General features: G+C 38.6%; 1 protein-coding gene across 7 annotated transcripts in view; it reads right to left on the bottom strand.

Annotated features, from left to right (window-relative positions):
• PIE1 (SNF2 domain-containing protein / helicase domain-containing protein) overlaps positions 1 to 24,046 on the bottom strand; it is a 77,187-nt gene that overhangs the window by 43,260 nt on the left and 9,881 nt on the right. For 5 of the 7 annotated variants that reach the window (XM_088863576.1, XM_011623780.3, XM_020665199.2 and 2 more), the window contains 3 exons: positions 20,982 to 21,050; positions 3,834 to 3,896; positions 618 to 3,750 (listed from right to left, as the gene is read on the bottom strand). In XM_088863576.1, the coding sequence (XP_088719702.1) occupies positions 618 to 3,750; positions 3,834 to 3,896; positions 20,982 to 21,050 (3,265 nt within the window). The remainder of the gene's footprint in view (positions 1 to 617; positions 3,751 to 3,833; positions 3,897 to 20,981; positions 21,051 to 24,046) is intronic. The other 2 variants (XR_016053128.1, XM_088863577.1) reach the window with 1 other exon arrangement.

Raw genomic sequence — 24,046 nt, 5'->3', positions numbered from 1 at the left:
CTCACATGGGAGGCAAGAAGATGCAATCAAAATATGCCTTAGAACCACAAAGTGGATTAAATACTGGATTTCCCTGCCAGCAAGATATAGACCAACATATGTTCATCAAGTGACTGTTGAAGCTTTTCCACCACAATTTTAACAGTTAATGTTGCACAAGTTTTACAGTTAATCTTGCAAGTTTCCTTTTCGGGCACTTGTATGCCGAAGCCTTGATTTAAACTGTGTCTCCATGCATTAGAAAAAGTGTTAACATCAGAAATATATGCATTCATGTCATTCTGTAACTGGAAGCATATTAATGTGTGCTTTACAAACTAACTGATTCAGAAAGAGGACTTCTAATCATGGAATGCTCATCAAGGTAAACAACTTTCTGGATACTTGTAATAGAGCTTGTCTAGGAGCTTTGAACGATAGCTAATGCATAAAAGAAAGCGAGACAAGCAGGTCGGCCAAAATTTTAAGGCATCTAAGAAGACAAGTTTTTGTTTTCTTGTACGAGTCCTTGTCTAGGAATTCTACTAATAGCTCTTAAAGAAAAATAAGGCTAGCAGGTTTTTGCTTCCTAAATCTCATATAGAAAATCGTGTTAAATCATTTTGAAAGGCACTTACTTTCATACTGCAAAGGTTCTTCATCTTCATCAATCTCAGCCTCTAGATCCTCCTTGAGTTTCTCAAGACGTTCTAATTCCCATTCTGTCTCCTCAAACCTGACCTGAGATTCTATAGCAGATTTGTCTACTATAGGGTCCCAAAGGTCCAGGAACCGCATTGCATATCGGTCTATAGGGCGTAGCTGATTTTCAAAGGATGAACTTGCCTGTCCTGCTGCAGCTGCCGCTGCTGCCATCTGTTTGACATCAGCCAGCATATCAAGATCATCCTCCTCACCTGCTACCATAAGAGCCTTGTCTTCATTTTCAATAGACTCAGCTACACTGACACCACTAGTCTTATACTTCCTATCAGTAACAATGTTGTCTTCACAAGCTCTTTTCTCATCGGGCTTTCCATCATCGTCATTTGCATATTCATCATCTTCTAACCTACCCATAGCTTCTTCTAAGAACTCCTGATTATCCACTGCCTCTTCCAGTTCAACTTTCTTCAAAGCCATATAGTCTGCTTCATCTTCTGCAAGTTTCAGAGCAGCCTCCACTTCTGCATTCGATAAAAGGGCCTCCCTGCTAGAATTTTGGAGAGCATTTGGGTCCCCTTTAGGCATAGTTTCATCGATAACAGTTCTGTGGCCAGAAAATAACTCCATGGGGTCAAGCTTTTTGAAGAATTCTGTGTTATAACCACCACTCTGAATAACCAAATCATCAAGAGCACGTTTCTGGTTTGCTTTCTTTAAAATATTCTCTTCAATTGTACTCTCACTTATTAGCCTGTAAATATGGACTTCCCTTGTCTGCCCTATTCGATGGCATCTATCTTGTGCCTGGTTGTCCATGGCAGGATTCCAGTCACTGTCATAAAAGATGACCGTGTCTGCCCCAACCAAGTTGATTCCAACACCACCACTCCTCGTTGATAAAATAAAAAGAAAAATTTTTGGATTTGTATTAAACCTCTGCATCAGTGTTTGTCGCTCCTCAGGTTGAGTGGAACCATCTAGGCGCATGTACGTGTAACCATACAGGCTAATGAATGCCTCCAAAATATCAAGCATTTTGGTCATCTGTGTAAATATTAATGCTCTGTGACCTTCAGATTTCAAGCGTCTCAACAGGATTGCAAGTTGTTGTAGCTTACCACAATCAAATTGTATAAGCCGTCTATCAGGAAAATAGACTTGCCTCCGCACAATAGCGGGCCTTATTGGTGCTAAAAGTGGACCAAAAACCTCTGTGCAGATTTCCTTAAAGGCAGGATGGAGAACAACTGGAGATCCCTGCTTACTGCACCAACAAACAGGCATAGGGGCACGCGCAGCAGGAATTGCAAACATAAAACATTCAACCAAGTGAAACACTTGCTTAAGCCGTTCAGTAGGCAACAAAATAATATCCCCCAGCTTTGATGAAAAATTCATGTAGTCTGAGGGTTTCATCTTTTGCTGATGAATATCAAGAACAGGATGTTTTATGGTAAGAACCTCCCTTAGATTTGTGCCATACGTAGGTTTCCTGCGAGTCAGCAATGAATGCCACCACGCAAAAGATGCTGCCCGTTCTCTAGCCTCTTTCACTCTTTCCTCAATAAGAGCTCTTTGAATTTCCTCAAAAATATTATTCCCAGGTGTTCTCTTCCTACGCTCACAGTATCCTGACAGCTTTCCAATTTTGTCAACGCTGTTAACCTCTACAATGACATTCGAAGGGGTCGCAATTGCAGCAAACTCTTCATTTTCCCAAGAAGTCATGCTGAAATCAAGATGAGTGAATAAAAATGACAAACCCATTAGATCTACTTTAGATAATGGGCCAGAGGATAGTACTGTACAAACAGAAGAACTCAGTTGCATGTAAATACCAACCATATCAAATGAGCTTATGATAGGACGGCCTTCAAAAAGGTCGGGATGGTTGCACACCTTCCGAAGTTGCATTATGATACTAATCATCCCAAAAAAATTCGCACTAGCCAATGTTTCTTGTGTCTCTGAGCTGGCAATAAAATCCTCATATAAATTGCGCTGCCTTCTTGACAATCGGCAGTATATGACATGCTCATACTTCTTGGGAAGTTGCTTTTCTACATCCCGTTTCAACCGCCTCAGAATGAAAGGGCGCAACACATTGTGGAGACGATCAACCACTTCCTTATTGACCCTATCTTGTCCTTCAACCATGCCTGAGATTGGATTGCTAAACCAATCTTTGAATTCCTGATGGGACTGAAAAACATGAGGCATCAGGAAATGCATCAAAGACCATAGCTCCATGAGGTCATTTTGCAAAGGCGTCCCTGTCAACAGAATTCTTCTCTTAGAATTGAAGTTCAACAGGGTTTGCCACCTCTGGGATTTCCAATTCTTTATAAGGTGAGCCTCATCCAGAATCAGATACTTCCATTTCTTTCGCTTAAAAACCTTTGCATCCTGTATGACAAGCCTGTAAGTTGTTATGCACACATGAAAAGAGTTGGGCTTTAACCAGCCTTGCCGTTTATTCTTTCGTTCTTTCGCAGTTCCAAAGTAGGTTAGAATCTTAAAGGCAGGGCACCATTTCAGGAACTCAGTTTCCCAGTTGAGCATAACACTGGTGGGGACAACTATGAGATGGGGTCCCCATATTCCCTTTTCACAAGCCAAGTGCGCTAAAAGAGAGATAGTCATAATTGTCTTTCCCAACCCCATTTCATCAGCCAAAATTCCATTCAGTCTCTTCTCGTACATTGTCACAAGCCAATCTAAACCAATATGTTGGTACTCACGAAGGGGATGCTTGAGAAGAAATGGAAATTTTGTACGCACTTTTGTTGTCAAGAAAGTGTTTCCGGTTGGCTGTGCTGATCGGGCAGCAGCTGCTGCATCAGCAATTATATTCTCACTTTCCCGCCCTTCTTCAGTTCTGTTTTCGAGCTTTCCTTTGAGTTTTTGCATTACAGAATGTTTCAATGGGGAAAATGACTCAATTTCCGTGGAGTCACTTGGCAAAACTGTCAGACCATCTCTATCTTCATCTGGACCAGAATCTTCCCCTTTTACTTCCTTATTCCCAGAATGATCAACTTGTTCCTCAGAACTGGTAGAAGCACATTCAGATGCAGAGAGGTCATCTTCATCCTTGCAGGTATCCTGACAGAGCACTGGATTTTTAAATTGAAACCAAAAGAATATAAGTGTACATGGAAAATTAAGCAAACCAGAAGTCTTCATACCATTTTATACATCGCAAGTAACTCTTCTAGGGGCATTTCACTCTCCTGCTGCAGTAACTTGATCTGGAAAAGTATGGTTAAGTTGAGAAAAACAACAAAAAATCCCCAAATGTAGACACAAAGTAAACAAACTAGAAATTAAAATCAACAAACAAAATTTCTGAGTAAAAGGCCAGCCTAAGCTTGTTAAATAAATTCCATGGCTTATTCCAAGCCAATTATCAATTAATAGAAACACATGAGTATTCTCTCAAACCAAAAAAAGAAAATAGATAACACGAGTCAAATTCATGCTGTGCCTGCAAGCATCATACACTGCAATATAGCAGGTTCATTCAAAGCATCGCATTGAGACATCCAGGAGCTGTATATACTAACATCATTACACCAAGTATTCGCTGTTCTTTTTTGTATGATAATTACTATCCCATGACACAAATTGCACAAATATATATATGTTGAAGGTGCTTTTTCATATGTTAAACAACTGTCTCTCAGAACTATTGCATTTTTGTATATTATTCGAAATCTACTTTATTCAGGACACTAGACAATCGAGTGACATACACGTATACGTCGCTAAATCCTTTTAACTTCTAGAATACAGTGGCCTGAAGCAGGAAATAAAAAGCAGGAGCTTTCAAGGAACCATAATGACCAAAAGCAACAGACTACAAAATGTGTAACATGTACATAAATGCCGTGCATCTGTATGAAAGTATAATGTATATCCCATTCCATAAGCAGCCAAATGCAAATACAATTGTAAACACTTTTATCTGTAGTGAATAAATATTGTCCTATTTGTGCGTATGAATATCTCAAAATGGATTCCAATCTGGTGTCCAGTAATATGAACAATCATAAAAAGCTGATGACATTCATAGACCATAATAGGGCATCATCGTAACAAAAGAAGTAACCTAGCACCAAAAATTGTATTTTGGACAATGACAACATTTTTACACCTTATAAGTCCAAATAAGTTATCTTGCAAGACTGATTTGTGTGATCCCCGTTGCAAAAATGATCCAGATGAGGAAAAGGGTAAGCATAAGTTGTCATCTCTCCTGAGTGCGTGGTTAAGAAATACAAGCCTCGATCATTTGATCTTTCACTTTCTACCTTAAAAGCAGAGAATCAAGATTTCCTGAGAGAGGAATGAATAAAGGTTGATAAAACAGCAGTAACATCTTCAACGGTGGCACATTGCAGTCCTAAGTCCTAAATGAATATGAGGAAAATCTGTAGCCTATAGTCGAAACTGTGAGTGTCCTTGGTGATTATGTGGAAAGAAAGGAGGTGAAAAACCATCCCGAAAGCCAAAAGAGCAAAAAACATTAGACTTGTAAGGGGTTATCTTATAAGATCCTGATAAAACCTACAACTGCTAGAGTTTAGGTTGAGCTTCGCCATTTCAATTTTCCTTTACAAGATGTTCTTCAAGGTTTCGCAAATTTCATGATGTGGTGTGGCTCACACATAAATGAATAGACCCATAGGATGAGCTGAAGATCCACCCTAGCATCAACGTAAATCGACATGAAGAAAGCCCACAACCATGTCATATTGCGAGTCTTCGATTATCACTGAAGGCAAGATGGTTGCAGAGACCAGGCAATGGAGAGGGAGTTCACATCCTCAGTTTAAATTTCCACCAATGGGACCTGCACACTCCATGCATGCTTCCATTTCATGTATTGACACTTGGACACCGTGTCAACACTTCCAGACAGGAGGCATTAGAAATGCAAAAGAGAAAAAGGCTTGGTTTGAACAAAAGACATCTTGCACCATGTTAATGCATTTTACCACTGCACAACCCACATATAAGTGTCATACATATGAACCATTTGTTATGTTTAAACTAAAAATCTATTATTTTTATTGTATAATAATGATCATATAGACATTTCTATCCTGCCTTGATTTTATATTGCTGCATTTGACACTTACAGAATTGCACAGGATGTGAACATCATGTCATTGTCCAGATAAAATAGATCTCTACATAACCTAAAGGACTTTTTAGGAGCTCCCAACCATTGAGTCAAGGGATCCCCTTTATCCTTTCTTATTTATTGACATTTTATAGCTTCTGATGCAAATTGCATCCAAGATATATATATATTTTTTTTTTTTTTATTTATTGTTGAGACTAAAGTTTAGGAATATTCATATAGGGGTTAAAATAAAAGGGATTTTTATTTTATTTAGGATGGATTTCCTTGTAGGATTCCATGATCCAATTTTGGTAGCATTGTTAGATAATTAGAAAGAGACTTATGGGATAGAGAAATTTCCTACAAAAGATGATCTATGAGAGAAAATAAGAAAGTCTGGAAAGAAGTTGATTTGCTTGATCATAAAGATTTATGTAGATGTGGATAGGGAGTTAAAGATATAAAAGAGAGATTTTTATGGGAGATTTTCATGGGAGTAAAGATCTAAGGAAAGATTTGATGGGGAGAGATTCAAGTGAAAAGGAGATAAGCTAGAGAGAGAAAATTGTGGGGGAGAGAGACGAAGAGATTAACATGGGGGAGAGAGAGATATACGTGGCGGAGAGCAAGAGAGATTGGCGAGGGGGAGAGAGAGAGAGAGAGAGAGAGAGAGAGCTTTTTGGAGTTTTCTTATTATTTCTTTTTGGCTTGTATTTAAGGTGGAACTTTCCCCTTAAGAGAGACTTGAATATTTTTATAGAAAGTTTGTTTACGAATGAAGAAAGATAGCTTCTTCTTCTCCATGGTTTGATTTACAGCCATATTTTCCCCTCCAATATTGTTGAAATTTTGCTTGTTTAAGATCGAAAGAATGCCGGATTTAATTTCCTGAACTCCTTTTGCATCATTTGGTATCAGAGTATGATTCGAAAAGGGTTAGTGACTACGATGGATGGTCGTGAAGGTCGCAACCATAGGAATACCAAGCATAACCAAATATACAAGAAAATTGACAACTTGATGGAGATGGTTGAAAAGTTGTTGCAAAAAGAAAGATTGCAACAACGCACATCAAACAAGATGAGATCTACGGTGCTAGATCCATATTGTGCGAGGTCTAGCATAGATAATGTAAATCAGAGCACGAGTCTGAGTGGGAACGACCTAATGTTAAGCTTAATCCCAAGCTAGGAGACTGACGCCTCCAACTCAGGGAGTTGCTGTCCCTACAACAAAACCTGAGCATCACATAAGTAAACATAGAAAGGTATGTGATTTTTTGATCAATGAGAATCCAAAAATTTTCACTAGAGAGTTGATGCTTTGAACGACACAAAGGATCCTAAATCTAATGAGAAACGAGTAGATGTATTTAGAGATCAATCTACTGAAAAAGTAGAGATAATTGAGGATATGCCTAGCATTTTTATTGATAAAAGTATGGAGGATTCTAATATTGATAATGAAGAATTTCTGCATGGTATTGATCAAAAGGAAATGTTAACTTTTAACATTATTTCTGTTGAAGACAATGTTGGATTTTTAAAAAGATTCCCTCCTTGTGAACATGAAAGAGCAACCCCTGACTACACTAAAATGGGATTTGAGTTTGGATGAGAAAACCAAGATAGTTGGCTTTAATCAAAGCAAATTGTCAGTGGTCAGAGATGAACTATCTTTGTTGCCATTAAGTGAGGAGACTCCACCAAAATCTTCCAAAGAGGAGGGTGTGGCTTGATTATCCATTCAGCAACTTATAGTAGAAAAATTGTTGATATCCAGATTGTAGTTGATGTGGTTAATGTTGGTACCAGTGGTCAAAATTATGTGTGTGCATTGGAGTTGTCTAATAGAGGTGATGAGAGTGTTAGTACGAACATGGTGAGCTGTGATTGGCTGTCGATTCTGAAAAAGCCTAACCAAGATGTGTGGAATGGTTATGATAAATTTAGATGGTTTGGTCGCTTATTAGAACCATTTCATAATTGGTGTGAAATCTTTGAAATATGGTTCCAACAACATCATTTTGTGTGGCATCTGCTTACTAATGTTGTTGATTTGGGATGTTCAAGAGATGTGGGGATGATAATTTGTGGTGGGAGTATGTTGATGTTTGGTCAATGCACTAGAATTAGAGTTGATGTTACGTACAAGGAAGAGAAGCCCTGTCGTCGACTATGGAAATCATGTAATGATGTTTGGTTCATGAAAGAAATTATTAAATTGTTTGAAGTTCTTATTGAAAAGACAAACCAAGTTATTATACTTGTACAAGAAGAGAAGAGCAATCTCTTTGACAACTTTGTTGAAATTGAACAAATCCTATCGGGGCCTATAGGTAAAGGGACTAATCTTGCAATCAAATTCTTGATGTCCATGGGAAATAATTTGAAGTACCCCAGTAGAGATTGAGAAAATTATTGCAAAAAACAATAGTTTTGTCGATGCAGAGATAACATCTACTCCATGTGCCAAGCATGTTTTGAAATTTTATCTTGATGTCTTTAATATTTCCCTTGAGGAAGCTTGCCAACTCGGGCACCTTCATATGGGGTTTGAGCATCTACTTTTTGCTTTGACATGTGAATGGGAAGGATTTATTGGACGTGTGCCTGAAGCCTTTGGTGCTGAACTACAAAATATTTGTGCACATGCCATTTGTATGGTTGGAGAATGCAAGGAGGATGTTGGTGATAACTTTCTAGGAGGGAGTCCAAAAACTCATACAGTTTTTCCCTATTACTGTTCTCCACAAAACATCGGCTTAATAATTGCTAAAACAAAAGATGGTCATGTGATTTTTATGCTATAATTGTAGGGAAAATCTCTTCTAAAAATTACACAAGGGAATTCACCCCTTAACAAGCAGTCTAAGACGGTTGATGTGATAGTTGGCTACACAGGCTTTAGCAAAACCATGTCAACTACCTTGAAAGCTGCATGTCTTGATAGTAATGTTTGCCTCGTGGGAATGGGATACAATAAAAAGATGAGGCTCATGTCAGATCTACAACAGGAGTTGCAACCTTCAAAGAAAATTGATAACATACAACTCAAGGCATGGTTATCACAAGAGTTCAAGACAAAGAAGAAGCCTCAGAAGAAGAAAGCCAGTGGGAAGAAAGATGTTTCTTTCATAATGAATCAATTGGCCGATACAATTAGTCAAAGAGCATAATTTGTGCGCCCATATTTGAACGTGTTTAGATGTTTGTCGCGAAATTGCCCAGGTGGATGGAGAATTTCTTTATTATTTAGAGTGTTCAATCTCATGCCTTACAAAGAACATTGGCAAGGGGATGTTGGACTTCACCATCACCTAAGGGAAATCGATGATGCTGCAACAAACACTCGAGACGAGTTTTTTTTCCAACCCGGGTACTATGATACAAATTGCATCCAAGATATTTTTTTATTTATTGTTGGGACTGAATTTTAGGGATATTCATATAAGGGTTAAAAAGGGATTTTTATTTTATTTAGGATGGATTTCCTAGTTTGTAGGATTCCATGATCCTATTATGGTAGGATTGTTAAATAATTAGAAAGAGAATGATGGGAGAATGTTGATCACATGAGGGGTAGAGAAATTTCCTAAAAAAGAGGACCTATGAGAGAAAATAGGAAAGTTTGGAAAAAAGTTGATTTGCTTGATCAGAGAGATTTATGTAGGATATGGATGGAGAGTTAAATATTTAAAGGAGAGATTTTATGAGAAATTTTCATGGGAGTGAAGATCTAAGGAAAGATTTGATGGAGAGAGATTTACATTAAAAGGAGATGAGCTAGAGAGAGAAAATTGTGGGGGAGAGAGAGGATGAGATTAACGTGGGGGAGAGAGGAAGAGATTAACGTGGGGGAGAGAGAGATATACGTGGTGGAGAGAGAGAGATTGGTGTGGGAGAGAGAAAGAGTGTTTTTTTGGAGTTTTCTTATTATTTCTTTTTGGCTTTTATTTAAGGTGGAACTTTCTCCTTAAAGAGAGACTTGAATATTTTTACAGCGAGTTTGTTTATGAATGAAGAAAGATAGCTTCTTTTTCTCCATGGCTTGATTTACAGCTATATTTTCCCCTCCAGTATTGTTGAAATTTTGCTTGTTTAAGATCAAAGAAGGTTGGATTTAATTTCCCAGACTCCTTTTGCATCAGTTTCAATCATCTCCCAACCTAGGTATCAATCACTCTCTCAAATCTTGCTCCAATGCCCCCAGACTAGATCTCTGTGAGATCTTGATCCCCTCGTTTTATAGCCAATCCTACCCACTCGATGGCGCAACAAGAAACCAAAAAGAGGGTTCATTTGGATCTTAGCTATGATCACGCTTTCTCTCATGCTGGGATTTTTAAAGTGTAAAAACGTAAACAACAGACATTGTTATGCTTTGGATGTTTTAAAGTGTGAAAATCTAAATAAAGCATATCTTCATTAATAAAAACGTAGCTCACTTGTGTTGTTAATGGTTATCCCGATGTGCCTCATCATAGCATTTTTTAATTGTGTTTTGTGGGATTACTGTTACACAAGCTACACCTCAAAGGAATAAAAAATATTATTTATAAATTAAATAAAAATTAATTAATTAGTATTTTTTATGCCCATTTTTGTGTGCCTAGTCTATTATATTTTGTGGGATTATTAGAAGATCTTAATTTGTAATAAACAATTTAACAAATATTTTTACTTGTTAATTAAACAATTGTATTGAATGCACTCCTGACCAAGGGCGCTGCTTGCATGTGTTGAACCGTCACTCATGCCGGCACTCCCGTTCCAAGCAACTAGTATTTCTAATGTTTTTGGATCAGCAGATCTTTAAGGTAGCTACTGGCTAGTGTAGATCCCATTCATTGGATCCGCATTACTCATAGAGGGCTGAAGCCATGAGATTACACATCCCTAATTAGTTTAATGCTATTAAGTGGGCATGTAGAGAGGGCTATTACTCATGGCAATTAGCTAATATTATGTATGGCCCCCGTTGATTTTGATTTAATTTCAAAGAGCCTTCATATTTTAAGTATCAATGTTCAAAAATGCTGAGGCAGCTGCCAAGGCAGGCAACTCACAGCTGAGGCACCCAAAAGAGAGAAAAAGTCCACTGGGCGGGGCATTAGTTCATATCTCTTTCGGCAGCAATGCATAATTCTTTCATTTCAACACAAGGGAGGGACTTGTTGGTATGGTCTCTTGCACCCTCAAGTATTTTCTCGGTGGCTTCATCCTACAAAAGACTTATCCAACCTCCCATTTTCCCTCTCAATCCCACTTCTGTACTATCCAAGGTTTGGTCCACAATAGCACCTCCTAAAGTGCAAACATTCAACTGGATAGCAAGGTCCCAAAGAGCTCTTGATCAGCTTCAAAAGAAAGGGATTCCTATTCCCGACAGATGTGTCATGTGTTTGTGCGAGGAAGAATCGAATCCTCACCTCTTCATTCATTGTAACATGGCCCATGATCTCTTGGGTCAAATGTTGCAACTTTTCGGGGTCCAATGGGTTACGCCTCTGACAATCAAGGATCTTTTATCTTCCGACCCTGCTTCTCACTAGCCGATGCCTGGACGAATCCTATGGAAGGCTGTTGTGGCAGCCATCGTTTGGGTTATCTGGAAAGAGAGAAATTCCAGGATATTCCAAGCCTTACTACCCAAGGTCCAGCACTATTCCACAAGGTTACATCCCTAGTAACTTTCTGGGCATCCAACCAGCGAATTCTTTCGAGGTTCTCAGCAAATACTTTCCTAAGCCAATGCGCGCAAAAATCCTTGTCAAAACATCCCGCACCACTGTCCACGGAAGGCGCAAAAATCTCACAACTGACAACCACCCCTAAAAGGAGTTATAACGCTTAACTTTGATGGTTGCTCTCTAGAGAACCCCGGTCATGCAGGTGCGGGAGGTGTCTTCAGAGACCACCATTGCACAATCTTGTTTACCTACTCCAAGTATCTTGGCTTTCAAGATTCTTAGTATGCCGAAGCAATGGCCCTTCTATTGGGCATCAAAAGCTTCAATCACTCTTGGGGGCGATACCTTATAGTGGAGGGAGACGCGCGCAATATTATATCATGGGCAAATGGGAGATCCACTCCTCTATGGTATCTCGCTTCGATTTTTTATGAGATCGCATACATCTAGAGGGATATGGTCATCTTATGGATGCATACCTCGAGGATGTCAAACGAGTTAGCCGATCTCCTGGCAAAGGACGGGGCTAGGGCCCAAGTTGAAGACCAAACCCGGTCCATCTTCTTTTTGCTTAGGACCACAGAGGGTACACGCAGTAGTAGATCTCTTTGTAAAGGGGTAAACTTATAAGCCCATTTTTTGTAATCTCATTGTAAATCTATTGTAATCGGGTAAATCTATAAGCCCATTTTTGTATAGAGGCGACTGACCTATTTTATATTGAGAGCCCCGTCTAATGGGGACTCTCGGATTTCAACCAATATGTACTCCAACTCTTTATAGCAATACAAATGTTAACTTTTATCAAATATATATATATATGGAAAATGATCCTGTGAGCCAGTGGGCTCACAAGTAAAAATGAGCCCAACGGCCCAGATTGAATCTGGGCCGATCTGACGGTCACGGATGCCCGTTAATGTTTGAATTTTAATTTTTTTCTACAGATCCAAATCACTTGAAATTTTAGGTGTGTGTTCATCAAAAATTGGTGAATCTTTGAGAAATATCAAAAAAATATTTTACATGAAAAAAAACTGACCAAAATACCCCCATAAAGTTTTGCGGGTATTTTGGTCAATTTGGTTTTTGCAGATTATTTTTTATATATTTTTATTAAGTGCGGCTTGATGAGAAGAACACGCACCTAAAATTTCAAGTGATTTGGATTTGTAGAAAAAAATTAAAATTCAAATACTACCAGGCATCCGTGATCGGCAGATCGACCCAGATTGTTGGGCTCATTTTTTTTTGTGAGCCCACTGGCTCACAGGATCATTTTCCTATATATATATATATATTGAAAGGGGAAAGTTAGAGAGAGAGAAGGAGAGAGAGTAGAGACCCATCATTCTATGAAGGAAGTGGTCATGTGGAATTCAAAGGAGTAAAATAAAAAAAGTTCTCATTTTCTTTTATTAATGAATCTGAATTCCACTTAGTAAGGCCACAATATACTGCTGTAAACAAGAATAAAAACCCTAAATACAACCTAGGTTCTTAACTTTTACTACCAAGTAGAATAGACACAATCCAGGAATGAAAAACAAAATAACAACTTTAGTACAAATAATGTTACTGAAAATTCAAATAACTAAGCAAATAATGACTGAAATTAAAACAAAGTAGCCGCGAAGACTTCCTTGAATTTGCCTAAGGTCACCCCCATAAGACTTAGAACACCCTACACCCGATTTCATGACCAATACCGCACTCTCATCCAATTGACCTTGCTGAAATTTCTGAGCTAGAAAGTTTTCTTAAGCAATACCTCACAAATCTAGGGTTTTATGAGAATGTACGCTAGATCTAGGGTTTTATGGAACCCTTTAGCAATGCCAGAAGGCACCTCCCTTTTTCTTAGGGCTGGGCGTGACTCCCTATAAGAGCCCTAGGATTTGTACACCACCCCCTTAGGGTTTCCAGGGAGGTGCATGCCACCCACTCTAGAGAGAGAGGCAAGAGAGAAAAGAGAGAATGGGGCATGGAGAAAAGAGGGGGAAGAGAGAGAGAGAGGCTAGAAAAGTTAGGTACAGAGGATAAGGGAGGGTCCCCCCTCATATAGGCCTCAAGGGCCCCTAGGTATGTATGGTTATCCAATTATGACTCATCGTGACCAAAAGGATTTTAGAAAATTTGTAAGGTAAGAGAGGATTAAATATGGGTTGTCCAACCCATGAATCAGCCAGCATGATTTAAAGAAGGAATTTTAGCAACCTTATCCCCTGAATTTTGGACCCATATCCACTTCTAGTCAAACTAGGATAAGACCAATCTAAACCTAATCTTGTAGAACTTCTTATCTCTCAATATTGCAGGAATTCAAGATCTTTTCAAAAACAAACTCCCACAAAATAAGGACATAGTCTCTTTAAAAAAAAAAAGATTTCCTTAAATCACCAAAAATAATAAAACAAATGAAAACAAGAAGTGGGAAGGGCGTGTCACCTAATGTGTAAGTTGTGGGCTCCACGCTCCACCCATGTAGTATGGCACCAAGGTTTCAAAAAATACTAGGCGACCCCTAGGCGGCCAGCGTGGTGCCCAGCGCCTAGGCAGGCGCCCTGTAGTACAAATTCTATAGATATATAATAATGTATTTGAAAATATTGTAACATACTTTATAATATACAAATATATGACACATCGAATGATGAGAATAATTCAAACACCCGTCTGGCCCGCCTAGCCCGCCTGGGCGCCGGCCCAGAACGGGCCACCTAGGCCCAGGCGTGAGGCGCATAGGGTCTTGGACGCCTAGGCGGTTGCTTAGGCACCAGACAGACCGTATTTTGAAACATTGTGTGGCACACATGTGGGGTTGGATCCTAGAGCCCCACATGTACCCCTCCACACAACCAAAATTTCAAAAACGCCCTTTTTGAGGATTTTATTGCTGAATCAATTTTGAAAATTCTGAAAATTTTCTAAAACATACACTAAAAATGAAATATCTAAAAGTAGACTGGAATGAATGGATCAAGATAAGTGACTGTCACGACACTCCACCTGACCCAATAACTGTGATCCTTGGCTATATTCTCAAACCAATCCAACGAGACCTATGACCCACAATCTCATGCAAGGGCTCATGATTGCTTCTTCAAAGTTGGCCAATAAATAATGGAACCATAGTCCCAAAATTGTACCCAACATTGCGCCCTATAGAGCAAAGCTGATCTCATAGCTATCTTATAGAACTTGCCCTTCAGCTTCATTAGTATGCAGCGATCACATAAAATTCCAATTGCACATCTCCACTTCGCCCACCCAGCTCTAATTATGTGCGCGACATCTTCTTCAATCTCTCCATTTTCCTGGATTATCAACCCAAAATATCGAAGTGCAATCTTTTTTGTACTTCATGACCGTCAATCTTAACTACTTCCTCGTCTTTATTCCTATTATTACTAAACTTGCATTCCATACACTCTGCCTTAGTCTGGCTAATTTTAAAACCTTTGGATTCTAGGGCATCCTTCCAAAGTTCTAACTTTGTGTTGACGTCGTTTCGAGTCTCATCAATCAAAACTATGTCATCGCGAACAACATGCTCCATGGTACCTCATCATGTAGGTGCCTTTGTCCATAATTAAGACAAAGAGGTACGGGCTTAATGCTGAGCCTTGATGTAGACCTATTGTCACTGAAAACTCACTCATCTCTCCACTAGTTGTTTGGATACTAGTTATCGCTCCATCGTACATAGCTCTCACCAAGGCAATGTAGTGTCTGGAGACTCATTTCTTTTCCAACACCCGCCAAATCAAATTTCGAGGAACTCTGTCATAAGCTTTCTCTAGATCAATAAATACCATGTGGAGGTCTCTTCCGTTCGCCCTAAACTTCTTAATTAGTTGCCTTAGTAGGAAAATAGCATCAGTTGTTGATCTTCATGGCATAAAACCAAATTAGTTTTCAGATACGTTCGTTTCATACCTTAGTCGTTGCTCAATCACTCTCTCCCAGAGCTTCATAGTATGGCTCATAAGCTTGATCCCTCGATCACACAATTCTGTATGCCTCATTTGTTCTTATAAATAGGTACCACAACACTTTTCCTCCATTTGTCTGGCATTTTCTTTGTTCTCAACACCTCATTGAACAGCTTCGTCAGTCAATCAATGCCAATCTCCCCCTGCACTTCCAAATCTCTGTCGGGATACCATCTGGTCCTAAGGCCTTTCCTATCTTCATCCTTTTCAAAGCTTCTTTCACTTCCAACATCCAAAATCCTACGAATGTATCTATGACCTCCGCCCTCATTTATACCAACAATTCCTCCTCCACTATGTTCCCATTCTGTTTGTCATTTAATAATTTTTGAAAATAAACTCTCTACCTTTCGTTGACCTCATCATTCACCAAGACCCTTTGATCGTCACTCTTAATGCATTTACTATAGCTTAGATCTCTACACATTTTTCTCTTATTTTTGCTAATTTGAAGACATCTTTTTCACCTTCTCTTGTTCCCAATTTATTATATAGACTATCATATGCCTTAAATTTAGCTTTACCTACTATTTATTTAACATTTTTCTTAGCATTTTTATATATTTTTATAAGTTTTGATCGTTTTTATTACACTATCAAGTTTTATAACATGATAGGCTCGATATTTTTTGTAAAAGGAGTTATTTTTTTTGGGTGGGGGGTAGGGGGTGGGGTTATATATAAGGGTTGAGGAGTTAGTACATATATGTACTGTATAATATATAAATAATATAAAAGAAATTATAGCGAGAAAATGAGAGTAGAGACCCATCATCTACCCCTCTCTTTCTCTCCCTACATACTATGTAGTAGAATATAATAAAATAGAATATATCTAGTACTAGTATTATGCAATATCACCATATATAGTAGAGAGAGAAAGGGAGAGAGTAGAGACCAATCATCATTCTCGATCTCTCTATATATAAGATTTAGTACAATGAAGTAGCTATATAGTATAGGACTATAATAGTATTTTAGCACTATAATATATTACTAATTTATAATAGTACTATAGTACTATTGTTGGGTTTCTGACCCTAATGCACCAATTGAAATGTATGTCCAACGCAATTGGTGCACAGGTCTGTGTGACCTAGGTTTGTCCCTGGGGGGAACATGTAGTCCATAAACTGGGATTGTGTTCCCATCACTTATTGACGACTTTGGTAGCATAACATGGGAACTACTAGGTCAATTTGAAAAAGTGAGTATGGGACATAATCACTAGTAGAGATGGAGTGCCTCCGTATTTTCGCATTTTCCTTAACGAAGTTGAATCTAATTCCCATCAAATTAATTTTTTTGATTATTAAAATAAATATTTATAAGTCTCTAGATATTTTATTTTCTCAAAACATATTTAAATATGTTTAAATTGCATTTTCAGGTATTTGATTATTCAGAGAGAAAATAAAAATACTCCTTCTTATCTAAAAATCATTTTATTCGTTTTAAAATTAAAAAAAAAAATGGGGGCCCATTATACTTCATGGGCCCCACCAATCTAGCCCATCATGTTGAGGATGTGGGACACTAGTAATGGGCCCCACCAATGTAGCCCATCTTGTTGAGGATGTGGGGCCCGCTAGTGCCTATAGAGCGGCACGCCCCACTTTTCTCCCTCTCTTTCCTATTATGTTGGCTTGCGTAAGAAGCCACTTAATTGATTGAAATGAAATAGCTAGGTTTGAAAAACAAGGCTAATTGTTTTAAAAGATAGAATGTATTGAGATTGATTTGAAAATAAAAGGCAAGTATAATATATTTTTTCTACAGGTAAATATTTGATGGGATTAGGTTAAGAAAGCTGAGGGCAAAGTTCTAAAACCTTCCATTAGATCATGATGGCTAATCTATGGATTATATGGTCAAGATCTCTCATGCCACATGTCTCCTTTGATCAATGGTCTAAATAAAATCTCCATAAGGATGAATAAACCCTATAAAACCCAACCCCAGCCACAAGTCTATATAATCTCTCATTGGGGGTCCCATTTGCAATACTTGACTTAAATCTCTCTCTATCTTTCTCTCTCTGTCTTTCTCATCTTCTCTATCATTCTCTCTCTACCTCTCTAACTCTCATACCCTCTTTAAACCCTAGAAGGAGGCACACCCCTTACTAAATACATTGTTAGAGGGGGCATGCCCCACTTAGAGAAAAGAAGAGAAAGGCCCATGCTTTGTTCCACTGGATCTCATATTCTTAAGGGATTTTTAACCAAGGCTTCTCATACTTATGAGATCTAAGAAAGACCTTGATCTTGTGCACCATCGGTGGAGGGAACCCGGAGTACAGTATATAAAGTCCAATTGAGGTAATTTTTGGCATCTCTTTCAATTTACTACACTTTATGTTTCTTGCTCCTAAGTTCAAGTTTATGTAAATTTTTGTTATGAAATAAAGACTTGTAAAAGTGGCAGCAAGTGAGAATCCAAATTTGAGTTCTTCTTTATTTATTTGAGTACTCATTGTAATCTTTGGACTTATGTGTCTTAGCTGGTTTAGAAAAAGAAAATTTTAAACTACATAAACCGTGCTAGTTCACATTGTCCACTTTCAACTAAATAGTAAATACATAGTAAAATAACTGCTAGAACTATATAATAATATCTAGCACTATGAATTACTGTATAATATGTAAACTAATTTAATATAGTATTACATAATGTATATTATATAGTACTATAACCATATATAATAGTATATTATCTATAAATGTAGGAAAGAAGAAAGAGTTCAAGGTGCGAGGCTTGGCCAAGGTGCTAGGCCCCCACCTAGGCGTGCACCTAAAGGCAACTCCCCTTGGGCCACACCTAACTCAAGGTGATGCACCTAGGGCCTTGGCCCTCCCAGGCAGTTCGCCAAGGTGCTGAGGCATATGCCTTTTGAAACACAGTTAGGTATGTTTTGATAAATGGGTGAATGTTAAATAGTTGATATAATAGGAGTTTTTTGATAATTTTTCTTAATATTATGGGCAAGATTTTTGAAAGAGGTGATGGGCTGTCCCATAGTTGTTGGAAACGCCTGGGAACCCAAATCGTTTTAGGAACCGAAATCGCCGCTGGCTAGGAGATTCATGTCTTAAGAATCGTTGTTCGTGCAATAGGAATCGCGGCGAACGAGATTCCTAGTTTTTGAAAATCATGTTTCGGCCAAAATAGATCCAAGTTTCATCCACATATGGAATTAAGAATTCGTCCTCCTTGGCCCCTGAAATCAACACTCCAGGAGTCAAGATTCATTAATATGCGGAATCGAATTTTCGACATATATGGAATCGAGTTTCTGACAGATGTGGAACAGAGATAAGTTGTTGTTTCGAATCGTGATTCTAACATATTTGGAATCAAGTTTCTGAAGTATATGGATCAAAGATCCATGCCAGTTTGAGATTGAGATTTACAATAATATGGACTATGGAATGTATTTGACAACTCCTACCAGGATTCGTGATTTCATTTTTATGGAGAAGGAAGCCACAAGCACATCTTGAGCCTTATCAACTTTGAAACCTATATCGGATGTCTCTTATTAGAAAGTTTCCCAAATTTTAAAGTGATTGTGTTCACTATCGAACTTACGATCATTATATACAAAAGATAAGTATTTCTAAATTGTGATTTTGACTTCATTATTATAAAGATAAAATAGAATTATATCTACACCATGGTTTACTTTTAATTGCATGTGTTGCATTTACCAGTTATATTTTAAATTTAAAGTAAAAGCCGTCTAGGTTGGCACAAGTAAAATAATGAAAACCTGCAACCACTATAAGCATTCGAAGGAATATTTCTACTCCAATTTCCTTTAGGTAATGCACAACCATCAAAGACATTGGACATTATGTACTATGAAATGGTTTTTTTTTTGATAATTTGAATTTATTTATTTTTTAATCAAGATTTAATCCTTGCTGGAATCCAGATTCGATATATTTGGGAACGTCTACAAACATTTAATTGGTTTAAGTTTCTAAAGATGTGTTCGATCGAGATTCCAAAATTAAGGAATCGAGTTTCCTTAGTTCCAATAAATGGTTTCTAAAGATGTGTTGAATCGAGATCTCGAAATTAAAGGATTGAGTTTCCTCGGTTCCAAAAAATGGTTTCTAAAGATGTGTTGAATCGAGATTCTGAAATTAAATAATCGAGTTTTCTTGGTTACGAAAAATGGTTTCCGTGGAGATTCTTTAACAAAAACGCGACATCAGGTTTCGGAACTAGAATCGCAAGGTCGGTGGAGAGATTCTGGTATCTATGGGCTGTTCACGTCCCATTCCCCTGCACTCATAGAAACTAATAATCCAGCAGATGCCCCTGATCGAGAGAGACTTCAAAGGGAACAATATCTTCAGAAGGAACACATCCCATCCCGTTGACTTTTGTTCTTCAGTTCATATATTTTCTCCAATTTGTCATCTGGTTCCTAATTTCTTTTTTTGCTGTTCTTTTTGGTTAAGTCCTAGGTTGTACGTTTCATGAAGTTTCACATAACGCTCCTATTTATTTGTTGAAAGTAAACAAAAGAATAAACAAAAGAAGAATAGATAACTTGGGTAAAAAGTGGACCTATGAGCGCCTAAGAGGTTAAAAAGTATATGTCACTCCTGTCACAAACCCGTGGTTTATAAGTAGATGCCCTGCTATCTGAGTACTTTTGCATATGCAGCATATCACAAAAAGATGAAAAGATGGGAGTAGAGAGAGTCCAATGGAACATTGTCTCCACCTCGATGAACATAACACAAATATGGTTTAATGAATGAATAACATTAAAGAAATATAGTTTAATGTTGGGAAAGGGGTTGGGGCATTGGTGGTTGGGGGGCAGAGGCCTCAACATAACATCCACCCTCCATTCCCACCTCACCATTAACATACCAAAACAAAAAAAATAAAGAAATAAAGGAAATATGATTTAATGGTAATAATATCAAGGCAGTAGTGAGATAAGAACAAGCTAAAACTCGTATCAAATTGTTCTCATTCAGGTCTTGGGTTCTTTTCTGGATGAATGCTCGGCTCTTTAACAACGCATCAACTTGTGGTAATTGCAAATGGTGCACTCAGCATAACTACAAGGTTATGAAGTACCCTCATGGAAATTTTGTTTGTAATTGTCTTCCATGATGCATGGCATACTTGGTGAAAGCTGGCTTAGCAAATATGGGTGCAACTAATGATAAATAGTCTTAGAATCTTTTGCACCTTGAATATCAGCCAGTTACTTAATTTTAGTTGCTGCCGTTTTTTAACAGATGAACCACGGTTCCAGAAAAACATAAGCACATACATGTGATTGTTCACTATGTCTACATCTAAATAGAAGCTAATTATGCAGTCATTGCTCAAATGGAAAAACGCTTCAAAATAGACCAATTTGCAATATGAATAAAACTATACAGATCACGGAACAGGAAAAGCAAGGTGGCCATAAGCTTAATGGTAATATAGTTAAAATAAGACTCACTAATCTACCTTCACAAGAATGTAGTGTAACCCATACCTCATCTGAGGGGTCATTAGCTTCGCTTTTGGCAAATTCCTCCTCTTCAGCCAAGGTAGTCTCATCATCCTAAAAGAGAAGTACATATTAGTAATACTTTCATTAAGATGCCAAAGAAAGAATACGAATAACTTTATCTCCTGCAAAATGAAAACAAAGAATATAATTTCAGAACCACTTCAGCTATGGGTGCCAAAAGAGAGAGAGAGAGGCTTATTTACTCATGATTACTCTTATGTTAGCACTTAATGATATCATGTCAACACAATAAAAAGCAAAGTATCACAATCTATTTCAGTTAAATACTCCAGGAACCTATGGAAATTATACTGGGAATTATGCTGTTGTAATTTTTCAATTACCTGTACAGATATTAAACTTTACATGATAAATTTTATGACAATTACACATGTACACACACGAATGCATAAACAGCCAAACATATACAGTAAATATGACATCCATCAGGTGATTAAGGCAGTCCAGAGGGTTGGTGTCAGCTTGCATTTTTGTGGCTGCCTAGAGGCCACTAGGCATGATGGGTTGGTAGCAGCTTGCTTTAATGTGATTGCCTAGGTCCTTTTTGCTATCTGCATCCACTTGGCAACATGCATATCTCTGTCAAAGCCCCAGTTTGCATTTGAGAAGACACTTCCAAGTAAAATCCTAATAATTCTATCGTCTCCATCCCAACAGCCATCTCCTGTCACCTTCCGTGGTAGGAATTCTTTAGCTTATATCACAAGGAGGGAACATACCGAGAAGGTATACATATCAAAATGCAGTCAGAAAACAGAAGAAGGAGAGGAGTTTAGAGAACAAAACAACAAAATAGAAGAGCTGCAAAGCCTCCCCTACCCATAACTTTTCCCTAGAAGTATCCTTAAAAGATAGTGTGTTCACCTTCAAGCTAGACTCCCTTAACATATTGTGAAAAGAAACCCCGATCCAAATCAAGAAAATCCTCTACCATCAGCCATTGACAAGACGCCTCTTCTCTAGCCCATCAGATGGCAGTTACTGAGTCACCCTCAACAACAACATAACTACTAAAACCTTGATGAAAGATGCTTGAGCAATTAACCGCTGGCAATGCCTCAATGCCAGTGGCATGAGAAGACCCTGGTACTGATCCAGTTATGACCCCTAGATCAAAGATGATCTCTAAGAGGACCCACACAAATCCACAACCGTCAACCAACCACGAACTACCGCCCCAGCCTGAATGCTTCTGAAGGCAAGCAGAGCCAACGCCCAAGAGATATGTGGTTCCTTTTATGCCAAAATAAATGACTGACATCAATTGCAAGAAAGACGCCCCTGTAAACCTTGATATATCAAATAGAACATCGCATGAGAGCTAGCGCTGGTGATTCTGGCCCCTCGCAGAAGAAGCATCCTAGCTAAATGTGGAAGTGAGAGTGGCAGAATCAAAGATTATACATGCAAGCAGGCACTCCAGGAGGCTGGGCATATGGCAAGGTAGATCCTCTGTGCGCACCCTTTTCTGGCCAAGTAGTCCAGTGGATCACAAATGAGATTCTTTTCTGGCCTAACACATGGAATGGCGATAGGCCTCTTGAGGATTTGGTGCGGTATGTCCTTGGTGTGAAACCTTTTCTGGGCCGGGACTCAATTCAGACTGGGAAATGGAAACCAGATTCCTTTCTGGTCTGATACATGGAGTGGAGATAGACCTCTCAGGAACAGGCTCCCTAGATTGGCTCCTGTGGTGGTTTCTAGGGAGGTCATGGTCAAGATTGTCATGAGAGACAGAGTGACAGGACCATGTGATGTGCTAGGCTTCATGGAGATCAAACAAATACTAAAGCTAATGAGCTACATGACTGACCTCCTAACCCTACTTGACTCAATCTACTCATCCGGCCACTAAAGTGGCAGACTGATTTGAAAACATCATCCCCGAGGTACCTTTCAGGTTCAATCCTTTGCCACCTTCCTAACACGGTGTCTAATACACACCTGCTAGATTGATAATGGGCATTGCTGCCCCTCCTCACATTCTATGTTTTGGTTTCGGTTGGTTACTATTGACGAGGCCTTAGCTGGAGATCACCGACAGGCCAGATATTTCCAAACTACAGGACAGATATTTCCAATTCCCTGATATTTGCCTTACGTGCCGTGATGTTGAGGAGATTATGGACTGCCTCTATTCAATGCAGCTTCCCTAGGCCTCTATTGTCTCTAACATAGAAACTTCACATTGTAACAATAAGCACTTAAGGTATGCTTGAGGCGATACAAAACACACCTAAACAATGTGCAACAAAGGCCACTAATTGAACCTAATGTCCTGATTATTTCAAGATATTGGACTATCCAAATTAATTAGGATTTGAAAAAAATGCTATGCGAGTCTAAAAGCCCGAAAAGATAAGTTAAAAAATCAGGATAATGGTGTCGGGGTTTGTGGCCTTTAAAGGTCTTGCAAGAATGATATTTATAGTAGATTATGCACTCCAGTGGAAGTGTGTGCGTTGACTAACCAAGGGTTGGGCGGTTTATAGCCCTGATTATGTCCAAAACCCTTGCTCCTGGGCATGTGGCGCTACCGAGATGGATTCACAGTGGATCATCTTTTGCCAAGGTCACAGAGATGCCAAGAAATGATGTTTGTAGGCCACTGGAACTTTGTAGTCACCTGTGTGTGGTTGTAGGCCTGTGACAATAAGGATCAAAGCCTCAACAAACTTCTACATGGCATACACACATGACAGCCGCATTCTCCGGAAGCAGCCTTATAAAGGAACATATTTACATCTTGCATAAAGAGAGCCCTCTTTGTAGTGACAAGTGCTAAACTTGCTCTTAAAGGGGGGGAATTGAAATCCACATTCCAAGAGCACAGTTCCACAGTTTATTGGGCCAACTTTGACAAGCCAATCATAAGCCCCTGCATAAAACTATGGGGGATTGGTTTAAGAAGACAGTTGTGGATCGTGATTACTAGGTCAGGTGGAGTACCCTTACAGTCATTTATTTTGACCCATTGGTACTAGTCCACTTCTAGATATTTTATTTTTGGTATTAGAATATGTTTC

Source organism: Amborella trichopoda, chromosome 3, assembly GCF_054954075.1.
Source record: "Amborella trichopoda isolate Santa Cruz 75 chromosome 3, AtrichopodaSantaCruz75HAP2 v2.0, whole genome shotgun sequence".
NCBI classification, from domain to species: Eukaryota; Viridiplantae; Streptophyta; class Magnoliopsida; order Amborellales; family Amborellaceae; genus Amborella; species Amborella trichopoda.
Note: the sequence above shows the minus strand (reverse complement) of the source record. Positions and strands in the feature narration are given on the sequence as shown.